This window comes from Oryx dammah, unplaced genomic scaffold (genome assembly GCF_014754425.2).
Source record: "Oryx dammah isolate SB20612 unplaced genomic scaffold, SCBI_Odam_1.1 HiC_scaffold_5, whole genome shotgun sequence".
NCBI classification, from domain to species: domain Eukaryota; kingdom Metazoa; phylum Chordata; class Mammalia; order Artiodactyla; family Bovidae; genus Oryx; species Oryx dammah.
Window position 1 is genome coordinate 94,523,426 of NW_024070189.1, and position 17,466 is coordinate 94,540,891.

Genomic DNA, 17,466 nt, shown 5'->3' on the forward strand with positions numbered 1-17,466 from the left:
TGGGACGCCCAAGCTGCTACCTTGAGCAAAGAGGCCTCGGAGAACAGGATTTTGTTGTTGTTCCAGTCACTCTTTGCCACCCCAAGAACTGAAACATGCCAGGCTTTCCTGTCTGACTATCTCGCAGTGTTTGCTCAAACTCATGTCTATTGAGTCAGTGATGCCATCCGACCATCTCATCCTGTCGTCCCCTTCTCCTCTTGCCCTCAGTCTTTCCCAGCATCAGGGCTATGGGTGATTAGAAAAGGAATCTGAGCGGGTGGGCCCTGAACGCCTCCTCCAGAAGGCGGGGGTGGTTGGTGGTTGGTGGGGTGTCTCAGCTCTGAGAAGCAAGGCTGGCCACGCAGACAGGGAGGAGAGGCAGGACGGAATGTAGGGCCACATGGCAGCGGGGTCAGAGGACTGAATGGCATCCAGCTGCAACCTTGATCGCCGAGATGACGATCTGACCTTGCACCAGGATAAGCTCTGGAAGCCTGACTTGCTTGGATCCACTCCTGCGTGGGTAATTGAAGTCGCGGCGCCGCAGAGAGTTTAAGCTCTCCCGCCCCAGGTTGAGCGAAACTTGAAGCCTGAACCAATAGGGGAGCCACCGTAGTAGTGAAGGGGCGGAGCAGGCAGCGACCAATGGATGTGCCCGTTTCAGGCGACCAATGGGAGGTGCTGTTCCAGGGGCGATCAAGAGGCCGCTGCCCCGGGCGTCCGGGTGGGGTCCCGGGTTGTAGCGAGTTCCGGGGAAAGGGTGAGTCTGGAAGGGGGCGCGAGGGAGCACGCCCTGGAGATCATCAGGAAGGATGCAGCTGGCGGAACTGCCCTTTGCAGGAGGTGGTTAGAAGCCCCCACACTGCCTTGTGACTGATCGATGCCGGGTGGGTACACAGCACGGTTCCTGCCCCTGCCAGCAGGGTTTGGAGATTTCTGGCGGGGAGGTGGTTTGCTTAGGGGGTTGGGGGCTGCGGACCTCACTTAGACCTCATCTTCGACCTCATCTTCAAAGCTAGATCTGTGCCCAGAGGGGATGAGGAAGGAGGAGATGGCCACTACAAAAGCCCGATCCCTAGGGTCTTATCTCAAAGAAAATCATTTGTTGTTCAGTAGGTCAGTCGTGTCCGACTTTGCGAACACTTACCAAGCGTTTGCCAGGCCCCTCGCGGAGTCTTTTCTCTGCTTCAAGCTCATTGAATCCTCCCAACAACCCTTTGAGAGAGAGACTGTTTTATGCCTATTTTCCAAATGAGGAAACAGGCTCCGAGAGAAGTTGATTCCTGACAAATCCGGCATTATGCAATTGCGATATTCTGTTTTTCCCTCATCAGGGTCTTAAATGAGTAACGTCACTCTAATTGCTGACAGTCCTTCTCCGGAAATACTTGGAGACCTCAGGAAGCCTGGACCCTGAGTCTGCCTCTCAAAAAGTTCCAGATTGTTGGGAAAAGAGCTGAACAGAACCCCTCCACCGCTCAGGGAGCCAGCAGGGACCAGGGTCACTAGTAGGAGTAGATGTGGGAAGCAGGAATATTGGCTGAAAGAGAGAAACGACTATGATTATAAAATTAATGATAATGACTTCATGCTTGATTTTATCATATTTGTTATTTGTTCATGCCTGTATCAAGATTCTTAATGTGTAACATACAGAACTGTGTTGAAACATCACAACCTAATTGATTTATAACTCTAGTTTTTAAAAAAACGTAGAAAAAAATAACCATAACTACAATTTATAAAAAGTGTGAAGTGTAACAGCAGTAATCAAAATGTAAGGTGGAGAATTAAAAATGTAAAGTTTACAAATTATACTAAAGGGAAGCTGTTAGCTTAAAAGAGGGTATTGTCAGTGTGAGGTATGTTTTGTAAGTCTCATAACACATCTTAAACTTATTAAACTTAGGGTAACCACAAGGGAAAAATCCTGTAGTAATTTCATCCAAACACAAAGACAGACAGCAGGATAAGAAGGAAGAACCTGTCTACAAAACAACCACAAAACAACCAAATGGCTATAGTAAGTCCTTACCTGCCCACAATATGGTAACAGCAGTGCATAATTCCCTTACAACTCTAGTTTAAAAGTTTCTTTAAAAGGAATGTAGAAATGTCACAACTCTCTCTTCATGGCAACACTCTCAGCATGTCTCTTTTCCAGATGGGGAGACTGAGGCCCAACATAACTAAATGACTTGCACTTGAATCGACACAGGATTCACCCCCAGGTCTGTCTGACCACCCAGGTTATTTTGGAAAGGTGGGTTCAGGGCAGACTTTTGTATTGGTGAATTTGTCCAGTAAAGGGGTTGGTGGTGGTGCTGTTCATGACTGATGTAGCGTGGTGGGGGGGGCGGTGTCGCAAACCCCAGCTCCATCAGACAGATGTGGAAACTGAGGCCCGTGGAGGGGAATTGGGTGCCTAAGTTTGCATAGTGAGGGGTCTTTCCCTTCAGTTTGGAGGTAGGAATGTTGAGGTACTATAAAGGGCCCTCAAGGCTGAGGCCTGGGGGCTTGATAGGATGTTCCTCCACAGGCAGGCCAGCTGTCAAGAACATGCCTCTGTGCCAATGGAGGACCACCACCAGGGGCAGGAAGCCCAATGGGGACGGAGCTCAGCCCATGACCACCAGAGAAGGCCTGAAAGTACTTCTGCACTGGGCTGGCCCCAGTGGTGGGGAGCCCTGGGTCACTTTCACTGAGCCCACACTGACCGCGGAGGATGTCTGCATCCACATCGCACACAAAGTCGGTGAGTCCCGGCCATCGGCCCCATGGCGAGGTGGAGGTGCCAGCAGCCACTGGGCCCTGTTTATCCAGTTGTCTGCCCATTCATGCCTCCCCTGTTGAGTGAGCACCTTCTGTGTGCCAGCCCCCAATTACTGCCTCTGTAATTTGCAATCAGTCTTGTAAAAAGCTGATATTCTGATGAAAGTGAAAGTGTTAGTTGCTCCGTTGTGTCCAGCTCTTTGCAACCCCGTGGACTGTAGCCCACCGGGTTCCTCTGTCCATGGGGTTTCTCAGGCAAGAATACTTCAGTGGATTGCTATTCCCTCCAGGGGATCATCCCAACCCAGGGATCAAACCTAGGTCTCTTGCATTGCAGCTGAATTCTTATAGGGCTCAGCAAGAAATGCAATAAATAAGGAAACTGAATAGGAGGCGAGAGATGATGGTAAAAGATTTCACACTTGGGGACTTGCTTGGTGGTCCAAAGGTTAATACTCTGAACTTCCACTGTGGGGATGGGAGCCAGGGTTCGATCCCTGATTGGGAACTAAGATGCCACAAGCCGCATGGTGCTGCCAAAAAAAAAAAAAGATTTAAAACTTGAGGAGATAAGGGAGCAAGCCACAGGGACGTCTGGCAGCGAGAACAGCAAGTGCAAAGGCCCTGAGGTGGGAACTTGCTGGTAACTGTGAGGAGGCCACACAGTTAGGTACGTACTCTACAAACACTCAGCTCGTGTTCCTTTCACGTAGCTACAGCCACGTGAGTGAAGGGAGACAGGGATAGGTGAGGGTGAGCAGGTGATGGTGCCAGTTGTGCAGAGCCTTTGGGGCCTCAGGGAAGACTTCAAACTTTACTGCAAGTGAGATGGGAGCCATGGAAGACTGTGAGCAAAGGAGGAACATGGTTGAACTCACGGGTCAAAGATGCTCTGGCTCTTGTGGCGGAAGCAGAGTGTGGTGCGTGAGCTTAGGAGCAAGGAACTCCAGGAAGGGAGATGATGGGTGAGAGGTCAGCCAGAGTCAGGTCTTAAACCTTAAAGCTTAAGGGCCTTAAACCCCAGAGGGGAGAGTCTAGAGTTTAGACTTTTTCCCAGGAGCAGTAGGGGAACATGGAATGGTCATGAGAGCTTGCAGTGGATGTGCTCAGAAGTCTAATGTCTTCTGCCAGAGGAGGAGAGAGCATCTTCCAGGGGACTTACCTACCCCTTCCTCCAGGACACCGTCTCAACCCCCCTGCCCCACAGCTGAATGGGGGCTTTCTGGTAGATTTCTATAACACTTCATACTTTTCCACTGATGGCTGATTCTTTTTTAAAAAAATTTTATTTATTTATTATTGACTGCATCAGGTCTTAGTTGTGGCTCTTGAGATCTTTAGTTGTGACATGTTCGATCTAGTTCTCTGCCCAGGGATAGAACGCGGGCCCCCTGCATTGGGAGCGCAGAGTCTTAGCCACCTGAATCGCCAGGGAAGTCTCTGACCATAAAGAAGTCAGACAGGTTCGCTAGGCATGTGAATCATGCCTAGTCAAGGTCCCGAGAACCTAATCTGTTTGAGGAAGGAAAAGATCTTAAGAGTAACTGGAGAATCAGTTTCAAGAATTTAGAAGGGAAACTAGAAATTGAAAGCAGAGCATGACTATCTGGGTCCAGGTCATGGTTGTTCATTGCTGAGGGGGTTGAGCTTTCTTATGGGGCAAAGAGGGAGCCATGGAAGGTTTAAGCCAGAGAGTGAAATAGATTGGTTCTTTTTTTTTCAAAGAATATCTTCCTCTAATATTTGTCTTTTGTTTTTATTTTAAATATTTATTTATTGGCTGCATCAGATCTTTGCTGAGGTGTAGGAACTTGTCACTTGTGGCTTATGGGCTTAGTTGCCCTATAGCATGTGGGACCATAGTTCCCAGACCAGAGATTGAACCTGCATCCCCTGCATTGGAAAATGGATTCTTAACCACTGGACCACCAGGGAAGGCCCACAGATTGGTTCTTTAGGAAGCTGTCTCACAGGGAGGTGTGCTCCTTCTTTGGGGTGCAGTACACTTGGATGTAACAATTTTTTTTTTTTTTTGGCTGTGCCATGTGGCTTGTGGGATCTTAGTTCCCCAACCAGGGGTTCAATCTGGATCCTCAGCAGTGAAAGTACCAAGTCCTAACCATTGGACTTCTGGGGAATTCCTGGATGCAGTGATTTTTGTAGAGCAATTTGGCATCATATAACCTGAATACATTCCCTGAGGGCACACAGTTCCACTCCTAGATACGTACTCTACAAACACTCAGCTCATGTGTTCCAGGAGACACACACGAGAATGTTCAGAGCAGCCTCATTTATTTTACTGAGAAATAAGAGGCCATCTCAAAGTCTTTGTAGAGGAGAATGCACAGATCAGTTGCAGTGTGGTTGAACACTGAAATACTATGCAGCCAGGAAAAAGATTCAACCAAAGTTACATGTATCACGTGTGAAGCTTAAAAGCTATCATAGCCTGAAAAAACAAATTGCTGAAGGACACCTATGATATAATACTACATTCAAGTTTATAGCATTTAAAACTAGGTCATAGAAAATATGAAAATGATAAACTCTAGTTCAGGAGTATGGTTACCTCTTTGCGATAGGAGAGAGGAGGTGGATGTAGGGGGGGGTTTCAGTTGGCCTTGCCAAGTTTTATTTCTTTAGTGGCTGGTATTTAGGTGATTATAAATTATTCCAAAAGAACTATTTTATATACAGTTTTTAAGTGATGTACGTATGAAAAAAGATGCTTAGGTGGCCAGTATGGGGAATGACAATAAATCTGGAGGCTGAGCTGGGACTGGGTTTTGTATTTGAAGGAAGTGGGTGGATCCTAGAGAGAATGAAGGGTGCAGAAAGAACAGGGTTTGTGACCAATCTGATTTTGAGGAGGTGGGATGAGTTAATGACAAAGATGAAATCCTGGCTTAGAGAACTATGCTGAGAGGGGGCAGGTCTGGGGACCTCAGATGAGATCTGTTTGGAACAAAGCACATCTCAGGGGGCCAGAGATATCTACAGGGTGACAGCCAAGGGTAGTTGGGTATTTCTCTGGGGCTGGAGTTCAGAGAGAGACAGGCAAAGTGCCAGCAGTCTGAAGAGCTGTGTTAGTCAGTCTATGCTAGGTTTGCTCCAGTAACAAGCAGCATCCCCCAAATTCTCCTGGGTTAAGACAATGAAAATTTACCATAAGTCTGATAGTGAAAGTGTTAGTTGCTTAAACATGTCTGACTCTTCGCAACCCCATGGACTGTAGTCCACCAGGGCCCTCTGCCCATGGAATTCTCCAGGCAAGAGTACTGAAGTGGGTAGCCATTCCCTTCTCCAGGGCATTTTCCCGAGCCAGGGATCAAACCTGGATTTTCCTCATTGCGGTCAGAGTCTTTACCATCTGAGCCACCAGATGTAAGCATTTAATGCTGATGCCCTAGCATTTAGTGCTGGTCAAATGGTTCCCCTCTATCTTGTAGTTTCACCACTAGGCATGAAGGGTCTCCAACATCCCTAGGGTAAGGAAGAGGATAGGAGAGTTTATTTCTAGACCTGGAAAATGTATATTCCTTCTGCCTACATCCCATTGGCCAAAAAACTGTCCAATGCCCTCATCCTAGCTGCAAGGGAGACTGGGAAATGTAGTTTTTCTGTATGGCCACAGCATGGTCTACATATTGCATTGTCTTCTGTTGGCAGGGGAGGAGGCCAGGGAGAGGTTGTGAAGGGAGACGGCAGGTCTGGGAGTCTACGAGGCTAATGGCAGCAGACGTCAACTTCCTGACTCATTTCTCCCCTGTGCAGGCATCACTCCACCCTGCTTCAATCTTTTTGCCCTCTTCGATGCCCAGGCCCAGGTCTGGCTGCCTCCAAATCACATCCTGGATACCTCCAGGGACTCCAGCCTGACGCTGTACTTCCGCATGAGGTGGGCAAAGTCCCCTTAGAAGCCTTTTGTCCTCTCCCCTCCCTCCCCAGTCCCCACCTGCCAAGACTTAGCCTGAATCCATGCTAAACCTCAACTGCACCCCCTCCTTTCCTGCAGGTTTTATTTCCGAAACTGGCATGGCACAAATCCTCAGGAGCCGGCTGTGTACCGCTGCGGGCCCCCAGGGCCTGAGACTTCCTCAGAACAGGCAGAGCAGGGGGTGCAACTCCTGGACCCTGCCTCCTTTGAGTACCTCTTTGAGCAGGTGTGAGCAGGGCTAGGGAGGCATGACTATTTGTGAGAGACCTTGGGCGATTGAGGAGCCCCCACTTCCCTCCCAATTTGCTATAGCTAGTGGGTTTCAGTCATGCCATCTGGGATCCTTTGGCTGCCTGAACAAAAGGGTTTTGGACTCTTAGGGTTGCAGGGGTAAGAGTACTGTGGTTGATTAGTGATGTCTGTCACAGGCATAGGATTGGGCAGATGAGGCATACATATGGGGTCCCTCCCTTCCTGAAAGTAACCGGAAGCTGGGGAGTGAACAAGTTCTCACACCTCCCTTTCTGCCTGATTCCCCATCCCCAGGGCAAGCATGAGTTTGTAAATGACGTGGCGTCACTATGGGAGCTATCCAGCGAGGAGGAGATCCACCACTTTCAGAATGAGAGCCTGGGCATGGCCCTTTTGCACCTCTGCCACCTCGCTCTCCGCAATGGTGTCCCCCTTGAAAAGGTGGCCAAGAAGACCAGGTATCTGGGAATGGGGCGGGGACATTGCATAGGTGGGTGGACATGCCCGGGTATCTGAAGGCTAGGGTAGACCTTGCATACTTCCATGCCTTCATTCATTCAACAAACTTTTGTCGAGCACCTACTGTGTGCTGGTACTAGTTTTGGGTGTTGGACACACAACAGTAAACCAGGTAGATGAAATCTGTGACTTCTTAGAGCTCACTTAAAAAAAAAGAATTGTGTATTTATTTTGGCTGTGCTTGGTCTTAGTTGCAGCATGCAGGATCTTTAGTTGTGGCGTACAAACTCTTAGTTGTGGCACATGGGATCTAGTTGTGAAGGGAGACAGCAGGTCTGGGAGTCCACAAGGCTAATGGCAGCAGATATCAACTTCCTGACTCATTTCTCTCCTATGCAGGCATCACTCCACCGATCACTCCATCGATCCCTGACCAGGGATTGAGCCTAGGGTCCCCTGCATTGGGAACACAGAGTCTTAGCCACTAGGACATCAGGGAAGTCCCTGGAGCTCATATTTGATGGAGAAGACAGGCAATAAACAAAATACAAAAGTAAAATGATAAAATGTATATAGTGTTTTTGATGGTGATGAATGCAATGGGGAAAAATTAAACTGGAAAAGAGGAAGGGGGTATCAGAGAATGAGGGGTGTACAGTTTAAAACTGGGTCATCAGTTTCTCACTGAAAAGGTGACATTCACTTTCAGAGATTTGAAGGAAGTAAAGGAGGGAGCCAGGTGGGTATTTGTGAGAAGAGAATTTTCCAGAGGTATCAGCCAGTACAAAAGCCCTGAGCCCGGGCTGTGCCTGATGTGTTGGAGGAAGCATGGCTGGAGTAGAGTGAGCTTAGATGATTCCCTAGAATTCAAGGGAAGGGAGAAGGCAGAAGTCTGGGGAGTTACTCACCTCCACTGAGGTGAGGACTGGAACACTCAGGACATACTGCCTGGAGGAGGCAACCCTGCAGTTTTTTTTTTGGCTGTGCTGTGTAGCTTGTGGGATCTTAGTTCCCCCATCAGGGTTTGAAACCAAGGCTACAGCAATGAAAGCGCCAAATCCTAACCACTGAAAACAGCCAGGGAATGTCCCAGGACCTGCATTAAAAAAAAACAAAAATTATTTATTTTATCTTTGGCTGCATTGAGTCTTAGTTGAGGTATATGGAATCTTCGTGATCTTCTCTCTAGTTGCAGCATGTGGGCTAAGTTGCCTCAAGTCATATGGGGTCTTAGTTCCCCGACCAAGGATCGAGCCTGTGTCCCCTGCACTGAAAGGCATATTCTTAATGACTAGACCACCAGGGAAGTCCTAGGACCTGCAGTTCTTTTTGAAATTATTTATTTATTTATTTTTGGTTACGCTGGGTCTTTGTTGCTGCGTAGACTTTTCTCTAGCTGTGGCAAGCAGAGACTACTCTCTAGCTACAGTGCACAGGCTTCTCATTGCAGTGATTTGTTGCCAAGCACTGGCTCAATAGTTGTGGCATACGGGCTTTGTTGCTCTGCAGCATATGGAATCGTCCCAGATCAGGGATTGAACCCCTGTCCCCTGCATTGACAGGTGGATTCTTTACCTCTGAACCACCAGGGAAATCCTAGGACCGCAATTCCTTTTTTTTTAATTAACTTATTTTTAATTGGAGGATAATCACTTCATGGGAAATAGATGGGGAAACAGTGGAAACAGTGTCAGACTTTATTTTGGGGGGCTCCAAAATCACTGCAGATGGTGACTGCAGCCATGAAATTAAAAGACGCTTACTCCTTGGAAGAAAAGTTATGTCCAACCTAGATAGCATATTAAAAAGCAGAGACATTACTTTGCTAACGAATGTCCGTCTAGTCAGGCTATGGTTTTTCCAGTGGTCATGTATCGATGTGAGAGTTGGACTGTGAAGAAAGCTAAGCACTGAAGAATTGATGCTTTTGAACTGTTGTGGTGTTGGAGAAGACTCTTGAGAGTCCCTTGGACTGCAAGGAGGTCCAACCAGTCCATTCTGAAGGAGATCAGCCCTGGGATTTCTTTGGAAGGAATGATGCTGAAGCTGAAACTCCAGTACTTTGGCCACCTCGTGCGAAGAGTTGACTCACTGGAAAAGACCCTGATGCTGGGAGGGATTGGGGGCAGGAGAAGGGGACGACAGAGGATGAGATGGCTGGATGGACATGAGTTTGGGTGAACTCCGGGAGTTGGTGATGGACAGGGAGGCCTGACGTGCTGTGATTCATGGGGTCGCAAAGAGTCGGACATGACTGAGCGACTGAACTGAATTGCTTTACAATGTTCTACAAATCAGCCATAGGTATATACCCATGTCTCTGCAATTCTTAAAGCACCATTTTTCAATCCCTGTCACATTATCAATCTGAAGGACCAGGGCCGTGACCATGAAGCCAGGATGCTGAGGAGCACAGAGGAAGCACCCTATCCAGCCTGGTGATCAGATGATGCTCCTGGGGTGACATTTCTGCTAAGACCTGAAGGTTGAGTTGGCTTTATCCAGACGTGGACTGCTTTGGCAAAGCATTGGAGGCAGAGGGAACAGCATATACAGAGGCCCAGAGGCAGCAGGTGGCAAAGGCCTGTTTCCAGGGGGATTGAACTTGGAATGCAATTGCCCAAGTGTTGGAGTCAGCCAGGCACTAACTGGGGGTCTTTTTTCCTCCAAGTCTTTAGGGAGCCCTGGAAAGCTTGGGAATAGGGGCAGAAGACAGCTAGAACCTTGAGCTTTAGGATCCCTCTATTCAAGGGATGGAAAAAATGTCTTGGGACATGGAAGATAAGGCTTGTGTGTGTGTCTGTGTGTGTGTGTGTGTGTGTGTGTTTAATTGCTCAGTCATGTCCGACTCTTTGCAAGCTCATGGACTATAGTCCCGCAGGCCCTTCTGTCCATGGGATTTCCTAGGCGACAATACTGAAGTGGGTTGCCATTTCCTTCTCCAGGGGACTCTTCCTAACCCAGGGATGGAATTCTCGTCTCCTGCATTGGCGGGGGGGATTCTCTACCACACTGAGCCACGGGGGAAACCCAGGATGGGGTGTAGAAACCTGTAATCTGAATGGGCTATGCTGGGGACTTCGCTAGTCTAGGAATCCACCTGCCAATGCAGAGAACTTGGGTTTGATCTCTGGTTTGGGAAGATCCCACGTGCCACCCCTGTGCCAGAACTACTGAGCCTTCTCTCTAGAGCCTGTATTCCCCCAGCACAACCAAAACATTAAAAAATACATACATACATACATAATAAAATAAATGGGCTCTGCTGGTAGGTGGTGCAGGCAGAAGAGGTGAAGAGTACAGCTTTGTGAGGAGCAGAGGGGCTTCCCAGAGCTGTCCTTTTATTGGTAATCATATTAATGATCAAAACAGTAGTGACTTCTCTAGTAATAACAATAGCCAACACTCACATAGTCTTTATTTTGTGCCAATCAATAGTCCTAATTCTCTTGTCAGCCCTAGAGGTGGGTACTGATTCCATTTTACAGATGAAACTATGGAGCTCCTTAGAGCTTAAGGAATTCACCCAGTACCTGGAATTTCAGCCACATAGGCCCCTCCAGAGTCCTGGGCCCTGGCCCTGACACCATTTGTCCTTGCTATATTTGTGCTTTATCACATTCTCTTTCCACTTTCATGACAGCCTGCTTGCTTTTTATTGTTTGTACTTTTATTCAATTTTAATATTTTTTTAGGTTTAATATTTTTTGATTGATGTACAGTTGATTTATAATGTGTTAATTTCTGCTGTACAGCAAGGTGATTCAGTTATATATTTTTAAAAAATATTATTTTCAATTATAGTTTATCACAGGATATTGAATATGGTTCTCTGTACAATACAGTAGGATCTTGTCTATCCATACTAAAGCTTTCATCTGCTAACCCCAGCCTCCCACTCCGTCCCTCCCCAACTCCCTCCCCCTTGGCTACCACCAGCCTGTTCTCTGTGTCTGTAATTCTGCTACTGTTTGGGAGAGAAGTTCATTTGTGTCATATTTTTTTTGAATTGTTAATTTTTAAAATTTCTGGCTGCACTGTTTTCTTCTTTGTGTTGTGCAGGCTTTTCTAGTTGTGGTACGTAGTCTTTAGAATGCACGGGGCTCAGTCGTGGTGGCACACAAGCTTAGTTGTGGTATGTGGGATCTTAGTTCTCCAACCAGGGATCGAACTCAGGCCCCCTACGTTGGGAATACGGAGTCTTATCAACTGGACCAGCAGGGAAGTCCCTGTTGGATTTTAGATGCCACGTATAAATGATATTGTATGGTATTGTCTTTCTCCTTCTGACTGACTTCACTCACTATGACAGTTTCTAGTTGCATCCATGTTGCTGAGCTGACATGATTTCATTATTTTTCATGCTGCATAGTATCCATTATATATGTATACCACATCTTTATCAGCTCATCTGTCGATGGCATTTAGGTTGCCTGTTTTCCGGATGAGGCAGCTGAGGTTCAGAGAGGTTAAACCACTTCCCCGTCATGGCCGAGCCAGGGCCCCTGAACTGCCCCTCTCGGTCATCCCCACAGCTTCAAGGATTGCATCCCACGCTCCTTCCGGCGGCAAATCCGGCAGCACAATGCTCTGACACGGCTGCGCCAACGGAGCATCTTCCGCAAGTTCCTGCGGGCCTTCCAGCCGGGCTGCCTCTCCCAGCAGGTCGTCATGGTGAAGTACCTGGCCACGCTCGAGCGACTGGCACCCCGCTTTGGCACAGAGCGTGTGCCTGTGTGCCACCTGGAGCTGCTGTCCCAGGCCGAGGGGGAGCCCTGCTACATCCAGGACGGTGGGCAGGCCCCTCCCGACCCCGGGTCTGAGTCTGCTGCCGGACCCCCCACCCACGAGGTGTTGGTGTCAGGCACGGAAGGCATCCAGTGGCGGCTGGTACCGGCAGAGGTGAGTGGGGTGCCTCTACCATTTAACAGTGGAGGGTGTGGGCTCCTGGTCAGCCTTGACTTTGGCCTCAGAAGGTGGCTATGGGAAAGGCGGTTTTCCCTACATGGCTCTGGGATATGTTTGTCTGTGCGTGGGGGTCTGTTTCTTGGAGAGTGTCTTAAAGGCTGTAATAAGGCCTGCAATCAAGAATTAATTTCAGTCTTAATGTTCTGCCTAAGCATTTCCAATGCATGTTGGTTCCAGAACCCTTCCAAAAATACGACATTCTTCTAGTCTGCCGTGGAATTAAAAGTCTATGCCACATATTTGGTTGCCTGGATCAGCTCCAGGCCAAGCCCATTTCCTTCAGCGAGGCCCTCAATAGAGGGACAGCAGCTGTCTCAACCCCATGGTGATAAATCCTCTGCCTGCCCGCCCTGGAGAGCGGATGGCTAGGGTCTCTGCTTCTGGAGAACACCTTTGACCGCTGGGGCCAAGAGGGCTAGGAGCCCCCTTTCTGCCCTCCCCAAAGTTCCATCTTCTGGTGACTGTATCTCTCTGGATGGGTCCCCCGTCCAGCCTGTGACACTGCACTCATGGATAGGTGCCTGAATAGGTAACCTGGCCCTCCGGCTTCTGCCTCTCCCCCGGGAGGGAAGAGCAGGAGGACTGAACAGGCACAACCCTGCTTTGTTCACCCGCCCCACATGCTGGCTTCCAGGGGCCTGCTGATGGTGGCGGCAGTACGATGCCTGATGCTGACCCGTCTGGGAAGAAAATGAAGGCCAAGGAGGCGGGCGGCGAGCCAGTGGACAGGCCTCGGGAGACCCCCTGGTCCTACTTTTGTGACTTCCAGGACATCACCCACGTGGTGCTGAAGGAATGCCACGTCAGCCTTCATTGTCAGGACAACAAATGCCTGGTGGGGCCTGGGGCTGTGGAGCTGGGCTGAGGGGGGAGATGCCTCTGGCCTGTGATGCCTGCCTGATGATCCCCCGCCCCCACCCCCCGCCTGCAGGAGCTGACCCTGCCTTCCCGGGCTGCGGCCCTGTCCTTGGTGTCGCTGGTGGATGGCTACTTTCGCCTGACCACCGACTCAAACCACTACCTGTGCCACGAGGTGGCTCCTCCACGGCTGGTGATGAGTATCCAGGATGGTATCCATGGCCCCCTGCTGTGAGTGCCTCGGGGGTGGTGGGGGGGGTGGGGACAGGGCAGGAGGGGCAGCTGCCAGCTGGACCAGTGAGCTCTAGGGACTGTGGAGTTTAAACGAAGTGTGTCCACATTGATGTCTTAGTGTGTGCCTGTGCGTCTTGGAGTGAAGGCCTGTGTGTCCACCCACCTGTATGAGTGCACACTGGTGTGCAGACATTCAAGTCTCAGTGAGTACGTATCAGTGTGTGTGTCCTGAGTCTACATGCATGTGTGTGGGAGCATTTGTGTCCAGTGCGTACACGTGTGTCTGTATGGGCCTGTGTGTACTGTGCAAGGATTCATTCATACCGCATTGTACATGTGTTCATATCAGTGAGTGGTCACGTGGGTGCACGTGTGACCCATGCATGTGTGCAGGGAGAGAGGCACATGTGTAATGGCATGGGTGGTGTGCCATTCTGAGAGTGCCTGGCTTTGGGACTGGGTCCCCATGCATGTCTGGATGTTTAACAGCTGTGTCACTGCTCTGGTGACTGCATTTGATTTTGTTTTGTTTCTCTTGTTGTATTTTTTGACATTGCCATGAGGTTGTGGGAACTCAATCCCCCCAACCAGGGACCGAACCTTGAACCCATGCACCCTGCAATGGAAGCACAGAGTTTAACTGCTGGACTGCCAGGGAAGTCCCCCAACTGCATTTTAAATTGTCAATGCATGTTTTCACACCTGACTGGTCACTTCTGTGTGGCTGTGCGTTTCTCAGATGCTGGTGGCCATTGAGATATGCATGCGGGCGTTTCCACCCCTGGAGTTGTAATGTGACTCACCCCTGGTCACTGGGAGGCACTGCGCATGCCTGCCTGGACGTGTGTGGCTGAGAAGGTTGAGTGTCAGGGCTTATAAGGTCATTGATGTGGGGTTTGTGACTGGCAGCTCCTCTGGCCTTGGGTATCCCTTGTCCTACCTGTGACACTGGGACTAGCTCCCGGTGTGGGGCGGAGGGGTGCATCACAAGAGGTCTCACCCCTCCCAGCCTAGTCTGTACACCAGAGGAGGGTGAGGCCTCCTCACCTCTCAAGGGGCTGGGGCCTCATGGAAGTCTGTGGGCCATGTCAGCATCATCTTAGTCCATTCAAATAGAATACCAATGGCTGAGTGGCTTAGAAACCACAGACACTTCTCAAGTTCTGAAGTCCAAGTGCAAGATGTTAACAGATCTGATGTCTGTGAGAGCCCCACTTCCTGTTTCATAACCGCAAGTTCAGTTTTCTGACTGTGTCCTCATATGGTGGAAGGGGTGAGTGAGAGCTCTGGGGTCCGTTTTTTGTAAGTCACTAATCCCATTCTTGAGGGCTCTACCCTCATGACTCATCACCTACCCCCTGGCCCACCTCCTAACGCCATCACCTTGGGGTTAGAGCTTCAACATAGGAACTGATTGTATTCTTTTTTAAACTTCTATTTGTTTAGTTAGTTTTGGCTATGCTGAGTCTTGGTTGCTTCACTCAGGCTTTTCTCTAGTTGCAGCGAGCAGGGGTTGCTCTCTAGTTGTGGTGTGCGGGCTTCTCATAGCCGGGGCTTCTCTTGTTCTAGAGCACAGGCCCTAGGGCTAGCGAGGTTCAGTGGTTGGGGCTTGTGGGCTTAGGTGCTCCACAGCATGTGGAATTCTCCCAGAGCAGGGATCAAACCCATGTCCCCTGCATTGGCAGGTGGATCCTTATCTGCTGAGCCACCAGGGAAGTCCAACACAGGAATTTTAAGGGAAGCAAACATCCAGTCTGTGTAGCTGTGGGGGCCCGTGGGGCTGTGTCACCCTGCGGTACCTGTTTGTGTTTATGACCGTGCTCACCTCTGGGTCTGGGATGCCAGCCCCTGGGCTGTCATGTTACGCTGGGGGAGCAGCTGTGTCTGTGACCTTTGACCTTTGTGTGTGTGTCAGACTGTATACTGTGTCACCCTGGGAGTGGCGATACAAGTAGGAAGTAGGAAGTCAGGAAACACCTGGAATAACAGGCAAATTTGGCCTTGGAATACGGAATGAAGCAGGGCAAAGGCTAATAGAGTTTTGCCAAGAGAACACATTGATTATAGCACACACCCTCTTCCAACAACACAAGAGAAGACTCTACACATGGACATCACCAGATGGTCAATACTGAAATCAGATTGATTATATTCTTTGCAGCCAAAGATGGAGAAGCTCTATACAGTCAGCAAAAAAAAAAGGCCGGGAGCCGACTGTGGCTCAGATCATGAGGTCCTTATTACCAAATTCAGACTTAAATTGAAGAAAGTAGGGAAAACCACTAGGCCATTCAGGTATGATCTAAATCAAATCCCTTATGATTATACAGTGGAAGTGAGAAATAGATTCAAAGGATTAGATCTGATAGAGTGCCTGCAGAACTATGGACTGAGGTTCATGACATTGTACAGGAGATAGGAATCAAGACCATCCTCAGGAAAAAGAAATGCAAAAAACCAAAATGGCTCTTTGAAGAGGCCTTACAAATAGCTGTGAAAAGAGGAGAAGCGAAAAGCAAAGGAGAAAAGGAAAGATACACCCATTTGAATGGAGAGTTGCAAAGAATAGCAAGGAGAGATAAGATAGCCTTCCTTGGTGATCAGTGCAAAACAATAGACCAAAACAATAGAATTTGAAAGACGAGAGTTCTCTTCAAGAAAATCAGAGATACCAAGGGAACATTTCATGCAAAGATGGGCTCAATAAAGAACAGAAATGGTATGGACCTAACAGAAGCAGAAGATATTAAGAAGAGGTGGCAAGAATACACGGAAGAACTGTACAAAAAAGATCATCATGACCCAGATAATCATGATAGTGTGATCACTCATCTAGAATCCGACATCCTGGAATGAGAGGTCAGGTGGGCTTAGGAAGCATCACTAGAGCAAAGGAGGTGGTGGAATTCCAGTGGAGCTGTTTCAAATCCTGAAAGATGATGCTGTGAAAGTGCCGCACTCAATATGCCAGCAAATTTGGAAAACAGCAGTGGCCACGGGACTGGAAAAGGTAAGTTTTCATTCCAATCCCAAAGAAAGGCAATGCTAAAGAATGCTCAAACTGCAGCACAATTGCACTCATCTCACACACTAGTAAAGTAATGCTCAAAATTCTCCAAATGAGGCTTCAACAGTACATGAACCATGAACTTCCAGATGTTCAAGCTGGATTTAGAAAAGGCAGAGAAACCAGAGATCAAATTGCCAATATCCGTTGGACCATTGAAAAAGCAAGAGAGTTCCAGAAAAACATCTATTTCTGCTATATTGACTATGCCAAAGCCTTTGACTGTGTGGATCGCCACAAACTGTGGGCAATTTTTATTTTTTTATTTTTTGGTGGGCAGTTTTTAAAGAGATGGGAATACCAGACCACCTGACCTGCCTCATGAGAAACCTGTCAGGAAGCAACAGTTAGAACTGGACATGGAACAACAGACTGGTTCCAAATAGGGAAAGGAGTACATCAAGGCTGTATATTGTCACCCTGCTTATTTAACTTATATGCAGAGTACATCATGAGAAATGCTGGGCTGGAGGAAGCACAAGCTGGAATCAAGATTGCTGGGAGAAATATCAATAACTTCAGTTATGCAGATGGCACCATCCTTATGGCAGAAGGCAAAGAAGAACTAAAGAACCTCGTGATGAAAGTGAAAGAGGAGAGTGAAAAAGTTGGCTTAAAGCTCAACATTCAGAAAACTAAGATCATGGCATCTGGTCCCATCACTTCATGGCAAGTAGATGGGGAAACAGTGGAAACAATGACAGACTTTATTTTGGGGGGCTCCAAAATCACTGCAGATGGTGACTGCAGCCATGAAATTAAAAGACACTTACTCCTTGGAATAACAGTTATAACTAACCTAGACAACATATTAAAAAGCAGAGACATTACTTTGCCAACAAAGGTCCATCTAGTCAAAACTATGGTTTTTCCAGTAGTCATGTATGGATGTGAGAGTTGGGCCATAAAAAATGCTGAGTGCTGAAGAATTGAT

The 17,466-nt window shown here is 48.4% G+C and overlaps 1 protein-coding gene across 5 annotated transcripts in view; it reads left to right on the plus strand.

Annotated features, from left to right (window-relative positions):
- The first annotated feature begins 663 nt into the window (after window positions 1-663).
- The window catches only part of TYK2 (tyrosine kinase 2), a 29,245-nt gene continuing 12,442 nt past the window's right edge, over window positions 664-17,466 (plus strand). For 2 of the 5 annotated variants that reach the window (XR_005721115.1, XM_040240732.1), the window contains exons 1-9: window positions 676-869; window positions 2,147-2,245; window positions 2,522-2,737; window positions 6,532-6,655; window positions 6,773-6,920; window positions 7,241-7,404; window positions 11,941-12,307; window positions 13,008-13,208; window positions 13,305-13,462. Coding sequence is in view for 4 of the 5 variants with exons in the window: in XM_040240732.1 (XP_040096666.1) it covers window positions 2,542-2,737; window positions 6,532-6,655; window positions 6,773-6,920; window positions 7,241-7,404; window positions 11,941-12,307; window positions 13,008-13,208; window positions 13,305-13,462 (1,358 nt within the window). In the remaining variant the exon portion in view is untranslated. Of the gene's footprint in view, window positions 870-1,292; window positions 1,400-1,891; window positions 2,006-2,146; window positions 2,246-2,521; window positions 2,738-6,531; window positions 6,656-6,772; window positions 6,921-7,240; window positions 7,405-11,940; window positions 12,308-13,007; window positions 13,209-13,304; window positions 13,463-17,466 lie in introns of those variants that run through there. The other 3 variants (XM_040240733.1, XM_040240735.1, XM_040240736.1) reach the window with 3 other exon arrangements.